This window comes from Brachycentrus maculatus, unplaced genomic scaffold (genome assembly GCF_059751285.1).
Source record: "Brachycentrus maculatus isolate JH-2025_06_01 unplaced genomic scaffold, ASM5975128v1 h1tg000199l, whole genome shotgun sequence".
NCBI lineage: Eukaryota > Metazoa > Arthropoda > Insecta > Trichoptera > Brachycentridae > Brachycentrus > Brachycentrus maculatus.
Window position 1 is genome coordinate 2829893 of NW_028280950.1, and position 18375 is coordinate 2848267.

General features: G+C 33.3%; 1 protein-coding gene across 2 annotated transcripts; it reads left to right on the forward strand.

The window, feature by feature from the left end:
* The first annotated feature begins 1829 nt into the window (after window positions 1-1829).
* Window positions 1830-16675, forward strand: Shark (SH2 ankyrin repeat kinase). Of its 2 annotated transcripts, none has more exons than XM_088263369.1 (14): window positions 1830-2062; window positions 2674-2770; window positions 5041-5117; window positions 5463-5671; window positions 6533-6731; window positions 7637-7777; window positions 8158-8263; window positions 8854-9077; window positions 9565-9705; window positions 10862-11390; window positions 11972-12201; window positions 12789-12988; window positions 13673-13898; window positions 14676-16675. In XM_088263369.1, exons 1-14 carry the CDS (start codon window positions 2027-2029, stop codon window positions 14868-14870), a joined length of 2610 nt encoding a protein of 869 aa, XP_088119495.1. In that variant the 5' UTR covers window positions 1830-2026; the 3' UTR covers window positions 14871-16675. The 2 variants fall into 2 exon arrangements, with proteins under 2 accessions (XP_088119495.1, XP_088119497.1); XM_088263371.1 differs by lacking the exon at window positions 1830-2062 and adding an exon at window positions 2230-2440.
* Window positions 16676-18375: the final 1700 nt, after the last annotated feature.

Here is an 18375-nt window from a genome sequence, read left to right on the forward strand (position 1 = left end):
ATTTTTTTTAATATTTTGAGTGATGGAAATCTTTATTTGGACCTTTGCATTTTATTCTGTCAAGTGGAAAAGATGATATCCATCAAGTGGCTGCCGCCAGTGTTGATACGCATTTGTGCCCGTTTTATCAGTCCGTTTGTATACTGCAGCTGTCTTGTTCACAAATGTTAAATATGATTGACGTACGATGCCATTTTCAAAAATTATAGCATCTTCCGATTGGGTGATTAATTTTGTGCCACCCTGTATATCGCACGAATTACAAAATACGAGTGATTATCTTCCATGCTCATTCGTAAATACACAACCATAAAAATATTCATTTATCTCAGTTCGAATGAATAGATTCGTACACTACAAATTCCTTAGACATGGCATGACACACACTCGTATGTACATGGAATATGTAGGTACCACTTACATACATATATGTAATTCGTTATGTCAGCCACAAGCGACATTAATTTAGTGTTGAGCTTCCGATACAAAGAAAAGGGGGCAATGTCCAATTTAACACTTTAATTCCTCAAAAGTTTTTTTTTTACATTTCTAATATTTTGGTGGAAATTCATAAACTTAACTTATGTCTGGTCATGCGTTATAGCTTTTTATAGCGTTTTTCAAAATAACATGATACCGACATAAATTCCTTGTAAAAAATCTTAGTTTTTTTTTCAGATTTTTGCAAATTGATAGTCACATCCGTTATAAATTTCGGGATCAATTAAAAACTTAAAAGTATTTAAATTGTAATATGTTGTTAGCAAGTCTTTTAATAACATAATAAGTCAATAATCTGGTAGTATCATGTTTTCTTTCTTTGTTGCTGAAAACATATTAAACAAATTTTAGAATCTGATTTTTTAGAGAAATTTTAATTGAATCACTATACATATTTATGGGGAAACTATCTATTCATTGGTGACATTGAAAATTCAGTGAAATTTAGTTATCAATTTTAACATTAGTGCATGATTTGTAAAATAACATTTTTCTTCAATTCATTTTAGTTGCAATGTTAGAAATTTCTTCATCTCTTCTCAAGGGTTCCGTACGCATTAACAGTGAGCAAGTGACAAAAAGTAGTACGAGTTTGGGTATGCAACCCCGAGTGTCCTAACCATTCCTGCCATTCCCATTTGCATGTTTAACTAATAACGGTAATGTCCTTCTCTGTCATTTAAAATAGAACAATTAACAATTAAGGCAACTTATACGGAAGCATTTTCGTATCCATCCGATGCGGTGCCCTATACACCATTTGGGTGCTGATAGGTGTCAAAGAAGGTTAGAAATATTCTTTCACATGTTTTCTTTCACAAAACATTTGTCGACGTATGGCATAAACAGTATAATCTAGTTTAATCATCAATCGCATTTTAAAAAAATCAAATAAATTAGTTTTATACTATAAATTAGTCCTTATTTTAATTATTGATGAACCTTTATAAAAGAAACTAGCAAAATCTCACCTAAATACAAATGAATAATAATTTTTTTAAAAAGGAGAAAAGATAAAGAAAATTAATGTTATTTTTATTTTGTGGATCATAGTTACTATCATAGGATATAAGAGCACATAGTACATATTCGAAAGTGATAGCAATAATAAAAAGGAAACCGCTATAAAGTTATCGTTTACAGAGGAACGCTACTACTGTAGTCGTTCTTATTAGATTCGAATGAGATTAGTGAAATATATCTTTTAATTTTAAAATGTATTTAATTTCAGGTTCTGTGGAGTTTACGCGCTTACTTAGTTTTATTATTGTTGAATGAATCAAGGTGATTCATATCTCGGAATTGACCTTGTTATGAGTCATTCGTACGAATACGAAGCCGGGGATCTCGCGCGTGGACGTCTAGCGAATCCGCTCAGTTTGGTCGTTGTTATTGGTCGCAATGATGTTGTTTTTAATAGCTGACATTTGTTTTATTAAAAAGTTATCCATATTGCCAAAAGTGCACTATAAAACTAGAGTAGTTTCATAATATGTGATTTTCAGTGTTTTTAAATATCAAAAACATGATAAAAACAATGACGTCATTCATATTATTAAAGGTATTGTAAATTTCACATAATCTAAATAGATCATAATGACCAAAGTAATGTAATCATTGAAATTATTTATGTTTCTGGATTTTTTTTTTCGATTTTCGAATGAGTCATCGGAAGAAAATATTTTGTTTACAAAACAGTACGTATTTTGACTCCGGTGGTTGACGATTGACAGAAGAAAACATGAGAGAGCGAGACAAGTATAAAAATGGCGTTTATTGTGACACGCATGCCTGAACTAGCGAAAAGTTTCAAATAGTTTTTATACAATCAGTTACTTTTTTAATACGATAGTATCTCTTTTTATTAACACAAAATAGCATACTTACTCGGGTATTAAAAAATACATTTTGATCCTATACGGAAGCTGTTCTATGTGTGGTAAAATAAAATTATTGTTTGTATTTGCAGTCACAAGTCTTTTGTCATGTCACTGTCACTCATTAATTTATTAATTAATATATTGATCTCTTGAGATTATCCTAATTCAAAGGAGTCCTTTATGTCGAAACACGCACAAGTCATTCAATATTGATAATACGGTTACTTCGGTTAGTTTACATGCTATCTTACCTTTGTAGTTTTTGACTAATTCGATAAAGCTTTATTTTCAGACTAACTCCTTTCTGCTAAGGATGAATCGAGACGATAACCTTAATTGGTTCCATGGGAAAATATCCAGAGATGCTGCCGAAGAATTACTCAAGAAAGGTATTAGCCAAATACGTAATTATATTTTAGATTATATACTCGACTATTTTGTTTACAGCCAAGATACATAATCGTGATCAAATATTTTCTTTTGTGTTTTGCTAAAAATCCAGTTAGAAGAAATATTTACTGACAATTAATGATAATTATATCTTATCCTTTTTTATGTATGCATTAATTGTAGATTTTTATGTTCATAATCGTTTACAATGACTTGATGATATTTAATGCATTGTGTCCTTGACATTTCTTTTGTCACTGTTATAATCTAATGGACTTTGTTTTTTCCCTCATAATTTATGTCATTCTCTCGCCATTAATTACCGATTGTAAGAAATTGATAATTAACATTCATGTAACTGCTTTTTATTGTACAATTTACACAGTTATTATAATTATTCAATATGTTGGACCCCTAGTTTTAAACTATTATAATTAATAATTTTAAAAAAAGGTTTTTTTGTTGGCATTTCTTGGTGGAGCTGCATTTTATCAAATAAATAAAACATGAACTTGATAGCTTTTTCCATTTTAATTTATTTGACTAGTGACTAGGTTTCTGTCAGTATGGGTGTCAGTAACCACATTGGCATTCCAACGCACCATTTACTACTTTTTTGCTTGCCGTAATATCAACCACATTTAGGCAAAAATCACCAAAAAAAACGTCATTGGGACTGTTCTCACTCCACAATAGAATTACAAATTATATTTCTCTATACACAACCTTTTTTATTCCAGAAAAAAAGGCCATTTTGATTCCTGATGTAGAAATTTCTAAGGTTTTGTGCTATGGCCTAGGAAAACTCCGTTTTTGTTTTTGTTTTAGTGGCTTTTTCTTGAATGGTGATGTGTTTTTCACATATTGTTTGCGGGAGACGCTTAAAAGCATCTTTTATACACTGTTGGTAGAGAGCAGAAGACGCTTATGAGGGTTCTATTTGTTACTTTTGAGAGCGCGAGAGACACCAAAAAATATTTATAGATCAGAATTGAGTTTGCGGTTACTTGTGATTAGTATACTGAGGGTCAGATGACAGACTGTCTGAGTATAATTAGGGTCGCGGTTGATGGAAAAACCGCCAGAAAACAATGTGTAAATGTATTTACATCATTAACACCAGATATTTAACCATTTAGATATTATTAAATTAATTGTATTAAAGTGTATTAAAAATATGAATTTCCTTTTATATTAAAAATAAGTATCATTTAATATTGCAATTTTTTTTAGTACAGTACCTACCTCATATCAGAATACAAATTTCTGCCCATTTTTTGCGATTGTCTTTTCTTTATTCCACTCCGAAAGTAATAAGTTGGTTATTCAACTGTTCTTACACCAAGGGTGCAATGCACTTTGTTAAATTTGATTTGAGCAAAACATATTTTTTTTAAATGAACTTTGGGCTGCTTCCTAATTTATCCTGATTGTCGTTATTGCACTGAATCAACATGTCTATACAAAATTAAAGGTCACGGGAGTTCATCAATTGAAATATATAATGTAGGTATAGAAAGTCAGCAAATATATAAATTAGCAACGTTGTATGACTTAAATGTAATAATCGATACATATATTTTTAAAGAAACTTTACCAACTGAAATAAAACAACAACAAAAAAACAGCAATTAATTTGATGTCATGGCTCTTATTTAACTGAAGAATTAGTACTTCAAAACATTTGAAGAGTCAAACAGGACAATTTAGTGACCTTTATCTCGCTCACTCCTTTCAACAACGTAATATATATAAAAAAAACTTGATTTTTCAGAAGATTGTTTTTAAAGTTTAAAAATATAATAAAATGTATTAAAAAATATATATCAAGCCACTTATTGAACGTTTTACTGTGCAACAGATCTTTTTATGTAAAACCTGAATGTTTTTTCTCCGTTTGAAAATTTTAAATATATTTAAAAATTAATTAAACAATAACTTTTCTTCAAAATGCAAAAACAACACTTTTTACTGTGTGGCGGGTAAATATTAAGTCAAACATATGCCGCTTTTGCTGGGATATAGTACATTTTCTGGGCATTCCGAAAACATGCACAACTGAATATTGTCGATTTTTGATATATGACGTTGTTGAAAGGAGTGAGCGATCTGTAATACCTTTCTTTTCCTTCTCATTTCTTCTTGAACTGTTTTACAAATAAAATATCGTATAAATATTACTGTCCTACCACTTTTAATTACTTTGTAGTAAATCCAGGCGTATCTCAACATTGTACTTTCTTCAACCATGCGTTATTTTGTTTTTCAGAGAATGAAGACGGTGTCTTTTTAGTGAGGGATAGTAACACATCTCCTGGAGATTATGTTCTCTCAGTGTTACATGAGGTGAGTACATTTATTGTGCCTTACTTTCTTACGAAAATGTATTTTGCGTACTTTTATTTGGAATATAGCGCTTACATTGTAGCACCGAATACTGTTGTCTCTGTTGTTTCTGTTGTAAGCGTAACATTATTTTAGAAATGTACTAATCAAAATTTCAAAAATCAGTATTTAATTTTAAATATTTTAGTACGAATGATTAAACTTAAAATTCCTATAATTAATGAAATTTTTAATTCCGCAAAGTAATCGTTTTGTATGAATTTAAAGTCGGACTAAATTCTCCACAACCTCGCAATGCATTTTCGTTATGGTTCATATTTTTTAATAATTATTGTCTTTTCGCAGGGTGAAGTTGTCCACTATCAAATAAGACGACACGGGGACGATGCGTTCTTCTCTATCGAGGAGCACACGACTGTCCACGGCCTCGACACCCTGATCCAACACTACCAGGGGGACTCCAATGGGCTGGTCACTCGACTGGCGGTAGTCTGCCCGGGAAACCCTCCACCTCACAACTCCAGGACTTACGGCCAGAGCAACTTACTTCACAGGTAAATTTAAAAGTTATTTACTTGATTTTGAGAAGTTACTTGGTTGGCATCTGGCCATGAGAGGAACATTTGACTAACATTTGAAAATATGGAGTATCTAGTTTAATTAATTTTTCCTCTAAAAATACATTAACATTACATAAATTTATTTGGCCTAATTCTGTGACGATAGAATATTCTAGACATTTTTTCAAGTTGATCTAAAAACTAGAATGCTTTTAATTTCTTTTTGCCAATAGCTTCCCCCACCACTCGCATACAATAATGTTTACACAAGGACCTACTTGCGCAAATAATAAAAAATAGTTGGAGAGTTATAAATGCATTATTTTATGATAATATTTACACTGGCAACATCAATCTCAAAAAAGTTCAAATCTGTAGTCAACCTGCTTCCACTATAAGTGAGTATTATTTGTATATTGTGAAATAAAATATTTTTTAGTAAATAGTCTTTCTTTCAAACACCAGATTTCCGCCCTAAGGAAATATATCTGAGCAACATGTTTAGTGTTTGATAATGTATAAAGTGATCACTTAAGCCAGCCATTTTTAGTTTGTAAGCCAGACTTCCATATATCCTCTTTATACAAAATATATTTATTAATAAATTTATGTTATGTTTTGTTACTGTACAAATATTATTAAAAAGTTTTTTAGGATAATTAATTTCTTGAAAAAAGGCTTTTCAATTTTCAAGGGTGTTCTAGCCAGTGTTTATTCCAAATATTGAAACATGGCTTTAAAACACTTGCTAAAATTAAGATGTAATCCTAGTATATATTTCACACATACATAAATATGTATGTGTAGTTACTTTTTAGGTCTTGAAGCATTAAAAGCCCTTTATGATTCTTCCAGGGCTACTGAAGTAGGAAACTACACAGTTGTATCGAAGATGCTGGACTGCGGCTACCACAGCCGAGATGCCAAGAACCAAGACGGGCAGACGGCCGTACATCTCGCCACAAGATCCGGCAAGGACGATATACTCTGCAAGCTCATACAGAGTGGAGCCAACGTCAACTGTCGGGATACCGCGGGCTACACACCTCTTCATGTTAGTCCTTAATATTTTATTTTATTTTTAATACATCTCAATTATTATTCTTTAAACGCTTTTAAAATTTTGTCATCTAAGCATTATAAAAAGTAGTACGCTTCATGTCCGCCTCCGCGGTGTAATGGTTGGCGTGTTTATTTACCATGCTGGAGGTCTTGGGTTTGATTCCCAGGGGGTGAAATAAATATTAGTGATCTTACACTATAATATTAATTTAATATTACCCTGGACTGGTATTTTTTATAATGCTTAGATGGTCCCTGAAGCGCAGGAGTAATCACCTTGCCTTTGTGTAAGCAACAATCAAGATAGCACTACGTCAATACGATGCAATGCCCTATGCACCATTAGGTGTGAATAAGGGTTAGAAGATGTTTCGTTATTTTCCAAAATAATCCTTGTAAATTCAAAATGACGATACTAATTTAAAAATGTTTATTAAAGCAATTTACATATTTTTATGATTGTGGCCATCTGCGTAGTAAACGCGTTTGACTACCGTGCTGGAGGGTATGGGCTCGATTCCCAGGGGAGATCAAAATAAATAATGGTGATTAAGAAGATATGGTGGTATATTTGTATTTTTTTTTTTGTATAATTCGTCGTCGTAATTTTTTCACTGTCATATTTATTCAATCCCGGGTTCGATTCCCAAGGGGGGTAAAATAAATATAAGTGATTTTTTCACTGTCATATTTAATCAATATTACCCTGGACTGGTACCTGAAGCGGAGGGCTGATCACCTTTCCTTCATGTGTAAACGATCAAGATAACACTGCGTTTATATGACGCAGTGCCCTATGCACCATTGGGGTGCGGATAAGGGTTTTATTATTTATTATTATAATTCGTCTTATAATTTCTTCCTCATTTGTATTCATCCTGTTCTTTTGTTTTTCAGTACGCATGCCAATCAAACTTTCCATCTACAGTGAAATTACTGGTTGTGGATGGCGGGGCCAATGTCCAGATTCGCCACGCACAAACCGGAAAAGTTCCCTTACACGAAGCCGCCCAGAGGGGTCACATTGAATGTGTCAAGGTTGTTATAATTTTTATCAACACACTAAGGATGTGAAAGGTATTTCTACCCATTCGGTCTATTGAAAGGACGGGAAGGGTATTTTTACCTTCTGCGCTGGCCTCATTTCAAATTTAGAAAAGAAGGAATTATTTAATGTTTTTATATGAAGATTATGTACCAATCTCTTTGTTGAGGTCTAAACTACACACAAGTCTGTGTACACAATTATCAAAACCTGTCGCCAGCAGTCCGCAGGCGTAAAAAACACCCTTTCGAAATGTGTTAACACACGGTTATTGTTCCTTTCAATGCCAGCTTCATTTGCTCACTATTAGAACATAAGATCGCAAACATGTTGTTTACTTATTTAACTGATTATGTTGTGATCATTTTTGTAGGTCCTCCTTGATCTGTGTGCCCCGGCCAACCCTCGAACTGTTGCCAATGAAACTCCGGCAGATTTGGCCAAACTGTTTGACCAGACGGAGTGCTATGAACTTCTTAGTAAGTATTACATTTCATACCCTATTCAAGCTTTTTGAGAGAGCTAACTGTGGTTATCTTTTTTTCCCATTTCATTGCCTATTAAAGCATTCTTTCCCCGGAAATTACATTGACAAATACAATCAATATTTGAAACACTAACTTTATAATTTTCCATTCTATAACTTAGTTTAAACTAATTTTAGTTTTGAGATAATAATGATATGGTGATTAGATTAATTTACAAGTAAATATGGATAATATATTCAACAGTTTAAGTGTCAAATGTTTAAAATATGGATTTGAAATACTTCTCATAAACATCTTCGAAAATGTTACTTTTACCAACACACTTCGGACGGTAAAGGTATTTCTACCCGTTCAGTCAATTGATGCGTAATGACGTGAACGGTATTTTTACCTTCTGCCCTGGCCTCATATCAAAGGCAGAAAAGAAGGAATTATTCCATGTTTTTATATGAATATTGTACACCAATCTCTTTGTAACTATATGTACATAATTATCAAATCTCGTCACCAGCGGTCCGCAGGCGTTAAAAAATACTTGCCTGAAATTTGTTAATACATATTATGAATAAACTTTTTTTTAGAAAACTATTCTCCGCAAATACCAAAGACAACCCGCGCCCAGTGGTACCACGGAACACTGAACAGAGAGGAGGCTGTCAACATGCTCACAGACTTCTGTAAGAAGCATTCCATCTCTTCAACGGATGGCACGTTCCTGGTGCGCTACAGTGACCGCAATACCGGCGCATATGTGCTCACCATGCTCTGCGAAAATGTACCCTATAACTTTATCATTCGGAAAGAGGTATTACTTAATTTTAAATTAATTACTTAATTGATGACTGATAAAGGATGTGTTGTGATCATGTACAATAATTACTCCTATATATATCATATTTCTGGCAAATATAAAAAATTCTTTAAATGAAAAATTTTAACAATTTTTTAATATAAGAAATTATAGCAATAATTCGAACTCAGATAAACGATATTGCCTTTATTAAATATTTTGAAGATTTGAATTTACTTATCACAAAGGATAAATTGAAGACACGTTTTGTATATTTTAATACAAAAAATGCCAACATATTCTTAAGTATTATTGTGAAAATTACAAAAAATATGTATCAAATTGCTTGAATGATTATAAAGTTATTAAGTGAAACATTTTTTTGGGGGGTTTTCAAATCCCCCTCTTAGGTCCGGGCAGGTTAAACTAAAAAAATATCAGAATCTTAAAGCAAATCTAAACTTCTGTATTTTTTCCCTAGTACCAATAAGTATTTTTTCAGGAAAATCAATTATTTATTGACGATGGGCCGTACTTGGATTCTCTGGAGCACTTGGTGGACCACTACAGCGTGATGTCGGATGGCCTTCCAACCTGCTTACAGATGCCCGTACCGCCGCTGCCCAAACCAGCCCTGCCTGAGGTTGATTTCATTCTGTACTTTTAGGTCACACACTATGTCATCCTAACTTTTTTTTAAAAATAAATATCCGAATTTTCGACAGAATGAATTTTATTCAGAGCCTTTCAATAGTATTGTAGCGACGTGCAGATGCTAACCTACGGTAATAGTTTCAAGGCACTACAAAGCAAACAAGTATAATATTGATGTTAATTTTTACATTTTTGTATTTGCCATAATAGTAAAATTCAATGCACTACTGTTGAAATTAAACAAGATCAGTCTCTGAAAAGAAACAATCTTGTTTATTAAACTTTTTAACTAAAGATTGTTATTTTAAATATTGTTACAGAGTTACAGAATATGTGATTTGATTATTAAAATAAATATTGTGGCAAATCAAGCAAATGTAAATTAATTTACATTCATGTATAAAACATTGTACAGTTCTTTTCCATCCATTTTTATAAATTTGTAATACACGTCTTCCTAACCTGAGGATCTTGTCTTCACTGGCTTAAGAATGCTAATTTTGTTAAAATCACACTGGAGGCTCTGAATGTAATTGTTTGTTCACACTAAATTGTTAATTGTTAAGTATAACAAATTGACTTCATTTGTTCACACGTGTTCTACGCTTTACCGTTTTGAATACCAAACATTGAAAACACTACTTACCACATGAAAAAATACTGTGTTATTTCAGAGTGTTTGTTATCTTAAGTAATTTTCTTATGTTCTGCCTTTTCTTTTCAATTGTAATTTCCTTAAACAATGTCTTTCCTATATTTTGGATGTATGTTTAACATATAAACGTTTATTTGAACACATGACTTATTATAAATCTTTAAAATATGAAAATTCTTTTTTATGTCATTTGATATGCATTTTCATTGTTTTGCTTATGTATTTTCAAAACTAATGCATTTTTTAAATTTCAGTAAATCTGCTTGAGAAACATTAGAAATTAACCATTTTGACTCAAATTTTTTATTGTAGTTTTCCAATATACGTCTCTTTCAATACATACTTCGGCTCTTTCTCAGCAAAACATTGTGAAAGCCAGTTGATTTGAAAATTGTTTTGTTTTAGTAAATCTACTCAAAATAAATACACGGGTGATCCGAAGAGGCTGGATTTAATTTTGATTACATCAAAATGGCATTTTTGTTTTCAGTTTTCAACAATGCCCCGTACAAAGAAAACTTCACCTCATCGAACAAAGAAACCACTGACAGCCTCATTGAAACACAGCAAGTCTCCGCGCAAGAGCTCTCTTCCCGTGGGGGATTCGAGCCCCCCTCCCATACCTCCGCTGCCCGTGGACAACAAGTGCATCGACCTCCTCACCCGGAATCTCTCCTTCTCCACGGACTTCATCACCGACCCCGTCATCAAGTCCAACCTCTGCAATATCAACAATAACCTTCCCCTCACCCCCCCGCCGCCATCCGCAACTAACGACAAGAGCAAGAGCGCAAGCAACAACAATGTGATGCAGTCCAAGAAGGACGTCCTGTCCAGCCCCACCTCCAAGCTGAGCCTCCTGGGATCCTCCACGTTGAGTCTCCCTCCCAATCCCAGCGACATGAACCTGAGTTTCGAGACTTACGACCTGCCCAAGAACAACGAGCCCGTTTTGCAGTTAGCTGAGAAATACAGCGAAATTTGCATCGACTCCACTGGACAACTGTCGACGACTCAAGGTTAACATTGTATTGCAAACAGTCGATTCTTTTATATTTTGTCAACATATTTAAGATACAACTGATTTCAGATGATGGATGGAAAATAGTTCAATATCAGGATGGTATTTTTGCATCTGATATTGATATAAATTAACCTTCCTAATTTATTATTTTTGAAGACAACAAGTAAAAATTTGGAATAAATATATTAAATGCACTTACTCTATCCTTTCGTTCGTTCAAACGTCAGTTTTACAGCTTTTTTTGTTGTTAGCGTAATAAATTGTTATTTATTTTCCTTTTGTTGACTCCTGACCAATATAAGGTATATATTATCCACTGACACTTTGTGATGGAATTGCATTTTAATATATTATTAGATTAAAACCAATATTTTTAGCTTTTCCACTTTGTTTATATTATCAGTCTGATGATGTCGGTAACGACGAAACCCGGTCGCTGGTCAAATATATTAATATAATATATTAATATAAGGTATTGTTATGCTCTCCAAAAATATTGAATACATGACTGATTTTCATTATGTCATAAATAATTCTTAACTGCTTTTGTAGAATGTACTTTTTTTTCCACTGCAGACTTTATTCTGAGCAGTCAACTGACCATGGGCTCCGTACTCGGGGAGGGGGAGTTTGGGTCAGTACTCCGAGGGACCTATACTCCTCCATCGTCAGCTCCCATCCAGGTGGCTATTAAGACTCTCCACACGCAGCATGTGGAGACTAACAGCCAGGAGTTCCTTCGCGAAGCCAGGGTCATGATGGGACTCAATCATGTGTGCATTGTCCGCCTCATAGGAATCTGCAAGGTAAGAACCGCACAATTTATTATTTTTATTTGATCCGATTATTGCAGTGTTTTTTTCGACTTTTACACCCGCAGATATATCTAAAAAAATTAAGACTGTGTGGATGATTTCTTGCAAAGAAATCTCCACAGTGTACACTGGTATTTTATATGTATTTAAGTTTTTCTAAGTAAATACCACTGTTTCTTAAAATCTATTGTAACACTTCGATACATTCTGGATCATTTTCAAACACTGTGTTTGAAAATGATGCGGAATGCATCGAAACACGTGTCACATTGGATTTTAAGAAATAGTGATATTCAATAAGTAAAACTTAAATTAAAAATGGATTGATTTTACCACAAAGTCACTGCTGAATCAAATAATGAAATTATTATATATTGATGTACTTAAACTACAAGGAAAATTCATCCTGTCATACAACATTGTCTCTTTCTCACGTATCATATTATCTCATAGTGTCGCATGAGTAAAAAAATTAACCTGTAGTACACAGTCGATGCATTTTTTAAACAGGATTTTGAGGACTTGTAAGGTAGTTTTTGCCTTGCAATTTAAGAATCAAATTCATTATTTGCCTCCAGTCTCCGCAGCTGGCAATGGTTCAGGAACTGGCGCCGCTGGGCTCGCTGCTGAACTTCCTGCTGGAGACCCCGGAGCAGGCCAGCCCGGGGTACGAGCTCAAGCTGTGGGCCTGCCAGGTGGCATGCGGGATGAGGTATCTGGAGGACCGCAGGTTCGTGCACCGAGACCTCGCCACCAGGAACATACTCTTGGCCGACAGGTAAATACATGTTCATTTTATGTATTAAATGTCTACTTGTATCCCTTCCTTATTTCTACTATGAAATCAGATTAGTTGCACTATGTATTTTCTCTAACGTGGACTGGTACCTGAAGCCGAGGGCTGATCACCTTTGCTTCATGTGTTAACGATCAAGAAAACTTCTTCTTCTAACCCTTATCCACACCCAATGGTGTATATGACACTGCATCATATGACGTAGTGTTATCTTGATCGTTACTTACATGAAGGCAAGGTGATCACTCCTGCACTTCAGTGACCAGTCCAAAGAAATATTTAAAAAATATTGGAGTGTAAAATCACTAATATTTATTTTAACCCCCCCCCCCCCTGAGAATCGAACTCGGGACCTCCAGCATGGTAGCTAAACTTGATAACCATTACACCACAGTGGCGGACTGATTGCCTGTCAAGATAAAACTGCGTTTATATGATGAGGAGGAAATTGAAAGAAGCGGAAGAGGCCCATATCTAGCAGTAGAGGTTAGAGTTAAGTGATTACGAATTAAGTGTTTCATGTTTAATTCCTGCCATTCAAATGCTTTATGTAATGTAATGTACCTTTCATACCATCATTCCCAATCCGCTCTCTTCTACTTACAGACAGACTCAGTGGATTACTCCTTACTAACCTTAAAAAAATCTATAATTTAACATTTTTAGACATCAAGCGAAGATCAGTGACTTTGGCTTGTCCCGAGCCCTGTCCACCGACAGCTCGTACTACAAGGCCAGTCAGGGGGGCAAGTGGCCCATCAAGTGGTACGCCCCCGAGTCCTACAACTTCGGGACCTTCTCGCACAAGAGCGACGTGTGGAGCTTCGGGGTCACCCTGTGGGAGATGTACTCCTACGGCAAGCAGCCCTACGGGGACAAGAGGGGGGTCGATGTAAGTACTGAGTACTGAGCGTGATACATTCTAAAACATTGTAATTTCTCAGTGTATAGATAGATTGCCTGTTACTTGTAGATTTTAAGGGCAGACGTTCTATAAATCATGCTTACTTGCTTTTTGAAATGTATCATTTAGTTTGAAGATGGAATGACAACACCACCATGACCCAGAAAACTATTAACATTTAACAATATTTTTGAACATCTCAACATAGATGAAGAAGAAATCATTTGGAAGTCTGGGCATTTACAGGGATTACGACGACTGTCATAGGCTTGTTTGTAACATTTTAAGTGTGCCCAAATACTTGTTCACATCTGGTTGTCAAAAAATAATGTAAAAAATAACTGCTTCTTTTCTGTCTTATTCCTCATTACTGAGGGTTGTGATCCTTATGGAAGCAATGACTCTTCTCCAGTTATCCCTTGACTGCGCTGCACGTAGCGCTCCAAACACGGAGGTGCCTGCTGATAAATAACTCCTAATTGGAATAAGTATTTGGACACACTTAAAATGTTGTAAACATTTAACAATTGATATTCTCTCACACGTATTTCTGCGTGAAATGCCATGCCGTGAAGTGACATGCCATGGAAAGGTGGACGTCGATATCAAGTGCAAATGAAATGGAGAAAAATATCTATAGTTTTTCTACTACTGTTAAATGTTACTTGTTAAATTTCAATGAATACAAAGATATTTTAAATAAAAAAAAATCATATCTTGGTTTCCAATTTAAAAGATGACTTATCACATAATTGATAATTCCAGGCAATAGAGATAATTGAAAAGGGAGAGCGTCTCTCTCGGCCATCCGACTGTCCTGAAGAGATCTACTCCGTGATGAGGGATTGCTGGGCATACAACCCCCAAGAGAGACCAACCTTCAGCCAGCTGGTGGAGATATTCTCCTCCCACCCCGAGTACATGAACATCTCCCAACTAGTGCTCCAAGCAGACTCATGATCACCCCCGTACCTGATAACCCGATACAAATCACCCAATGTTCAACAATAATTTTCTAATACTTTTTTTATAAAATACATACATTAATAAAAATTTTAATAGATTCATAAAGGGCTATGCAACAAACTGGAGTCTTTTTTCCATGGTCAGTGGCCAATAAGAAAAGCAAAAGTGTTAATTTTACATAAAAATACAAATGGTTCATTTTGATTGAACTTAAAATACACAGAAATATTTTGTAATGTGTATTATACTTTTTAATGGTTCATGGGAACTATTATGGGAAATTTCTGCTGGTGTCATTATGTACATGTGATTTGAATGCCATTTATTTATATTTTACGCACATACATAGGTGTCTACATTAGAAGTACATAGTATTTATATTGTATTATGTAACTTTTAAATTTTGTAGTTTTGTGATAAAATTATATAGGAAACAAAAAATATTGCTTTGCTATACAAATTTATTGTTAATCATATGCATTCCATATACTGTATATAAACTTTTTAAGCGCATAGAGCAATATTCGGGTATGTGTATTATATTCTGGTAGACATGTAATCACTTAAACTGATTTAATCAATCCAGTTTCACTGTGGTCTTGTTGGTTCACAAAAAACAAAGTGTTTTATAATTAGCTTATTTGTGGCTCAGATGAACATTAAAATTATCCTTTTTCTCCACAAAATTAATTCATTTCCAACACTTCGGGATTGTTACTGGTAGATAGATACGTTCATGCACTCTTGAGCATGCAACAGTTTATGTTCCATTTATAACATTCTCATATTTTCTAATGGGATCCGACAGCAAACACGGTACAAACAAACAGTGATGTTGCACACTGCAGCGTGTCGGTTTTTGCAGTTATAGTAACTCAACACCTTTATTGGAGTAATTACAGATAAGGGAAGCACTACTATGAATATCCAGCTTATGATTTAGACTAGAATATAAATTATAAGGATCTTATAGAGAAGGTACTTCAAATGTGATTTATGTACAAATTAGTATCCATACATATCAATTTGTACAGGCGTACTTTTCTAATTTGTTTAAAATATTATATTTGCGTGATTGTTTTTTTTTTTTTTTTTAATTCAATGTGCCAATATTATACAATGATTTTAATGTGATTAATAATGTTTGAGTCTGAATTTATATTGTAAATAATAAAAGAGAAAGTAATAATTTTATTTTGAGTTATGTACATATCGCTCACTCCTTTCAAGAACGTCATAAATCAAAAATCGACAATTTTCAGTTATGCGTGTTTTCGGAATGCCCAGTAAATGTACTATATTCCAGCAAAAGAGGCATATTTTTAACTTAATATTTACCCGCTACAGGGCAGAAAATGTTGTTTTTGCATTTTGAAGAAAAGGTGTTGTTTAATTATTTTTTAGATATATAAAATATTTTTCAAATGGAGAAAAAATCTTCAGGTTTTACCTAAAAAGATCTGTTGCGCAGTAAAAAGTTCAATAAGTGGCTTGATATTTATTTTTAATACATTGTGTTATATTTTTAAACTTTAAAAACATTCTCCTGAAGAATCAAGTTTTTTGATTTATGACGTTCTTGAAAGGAGTGGGCGATATATCACACACATAATTTTGAGTACAATGTGTATAATTTTCAAATCTATATTCCATGCATTTTTAACAAATACAATAGAAATCAATACTTCACTTAGTCTTGCCGAAGAGTAATATGTAGCAGTCGTATTGTTAAACCAACCATCTTTGGTGCTAAAGTTCAAAATTTAAGACACCAAAATTTAAATGTTTTTTATATCAAATTGGAAGGAAAAAAACCATACAAAATTGTCAAAATAAATCCATTAAAAAAAAACCTATTGAAATTAGTAACTAAACCCTTTTCCTATTCATCATGGAATCATGTTAATATATAAATATATATATATATATAAAACTCTTATCTGCACCCCAATGGTGCATAGGGCACTGAGTCATATAAGCGCAGTGTTATCTTGATCGTTTACACATGAAGGAAGGGTGATCAGCCCTCCGCTTCAGGAACCAGTCCATGGTAATATTGAATAAATATTACAGTGAAAAAATCACTTATATTTATTTTACCCCCCTTGGGAATCGAACCCGGGATCTCTAGAACGGTAGCCGAGCGTGCTGACCATTACACTACGGAGGCGGACAAAATATAACAGGCTATAATAACATGTGAAAAATATTTTGTTAACACTGGTTTATTTGTTTTCATATAAGTAAAGAATGTGTCATCTATCATATAGCGTAATAAGCCATGTGTTTTCCTAATTGAAAAAAAATGCTCTTCTTGTAATTTTATTTCAAATTTGAGTCAAAATATTATTTTGAATTATCAAAAAAAAAAAACTTTGGAGGGACGAGAATTTCATAATATTTTTCAAATATGGTGAAAAATTATTATGTGTTTGAACAAGTCTTCACTGTACAACTTAAAATGTTGTTTATTACTTCTGTTATTAGATTTGAGCTTAATTATGATTTTTTTTTTTAATTGTAAATAACCATACATTGTAATGCATGATAAAATTTATGTTTGTATTAAACATACTCTTGTTCATATTCAATTGAACCAACAGTTCAGATGAAACATGTACAATATTCATTCAGCTTTTATTTAATGCATTTTATTTTTATAGTGTGTGATAAATTTTATAAATTATTTCTTTGAATGTTGCTTTTCTAATCATTTTATTTTTGAACTTTGGCATTTATATGAATTTATTTGATTTTATACAAAAACTAGTTTAATTTATGTAAATTTTCAAAATATAAAAAGAAATTATCCAAAATTTATATAATTATAAACAAATCTACAATCAAAATTTAATGCATTGACTGCGCATGAAATTTTATGAACATGTATGCTATGCTTTTATAAATATAAACACAACATCGAGTTTGTGCCTTTTCTTAGCAGAAATGCACTAATTTAAATATAAATTAGTCCTTATATAGTAAAATGTAGTTGATATGCTTTTGAAGAAAAGAAAAAGATGTTTCAATATGCTGTTTATTTATTGATGAAAGTTTTATATTAAAATTAAATCAATATTTTGATATTCTACAAGGTGTTTTTTTTTTACCCTGAATGTATTTTCCCATTATTATCTATATTACCATCCTTATAAATGATAATGTCCGCCTCCATGGATTAATGGTCAGCACGCTCGGCTACCGTTCTGGATGTTTAATTCCCAGAGGGGGTCAAATAAATATTTATGATTTTTTTACTCTTATATTTGTTCAATATTACCCTGGACTGGTACCGGAGCGGAGGGCTGACCACCTTTTCTTCATGTGTTAACGATCTAGATAACGCTGCGTTTATATGATGCAGTGCCCTATGCACCATTGGATGCGGATAAGGGTTTATAAATGATAGTTGTCTATGTATAAACAAACAAAAAAATTACAAAATCGCTCTTATATGCGTATTAGAAAACTTAAATAATTAAAAATGACGGTTTTTAAT

Bases quoted from the DNA above. Each gene is read 5' to 3' on its own strand.
- Shark (XM_088263369.1), top strand. From the start codon at position 2,027: ATGATAAAAACAATGACGTCATTCATATTATTAAAG. The intron at 5,118-5,462 runs GTGAGTACATTT...GTCTTTTCGCAG, and splicing joins TTCTCTCAGTGTTACATGAG to GGTGAAGTTGTCCACTATCA. The intron at 5,672-6,532 runs GTAAATTTAAAA...TGATTCTTCCAG, and splicing joins CAGAGCAACTTACTTCACAG to GGCTACTGAAGTAGGAAACT.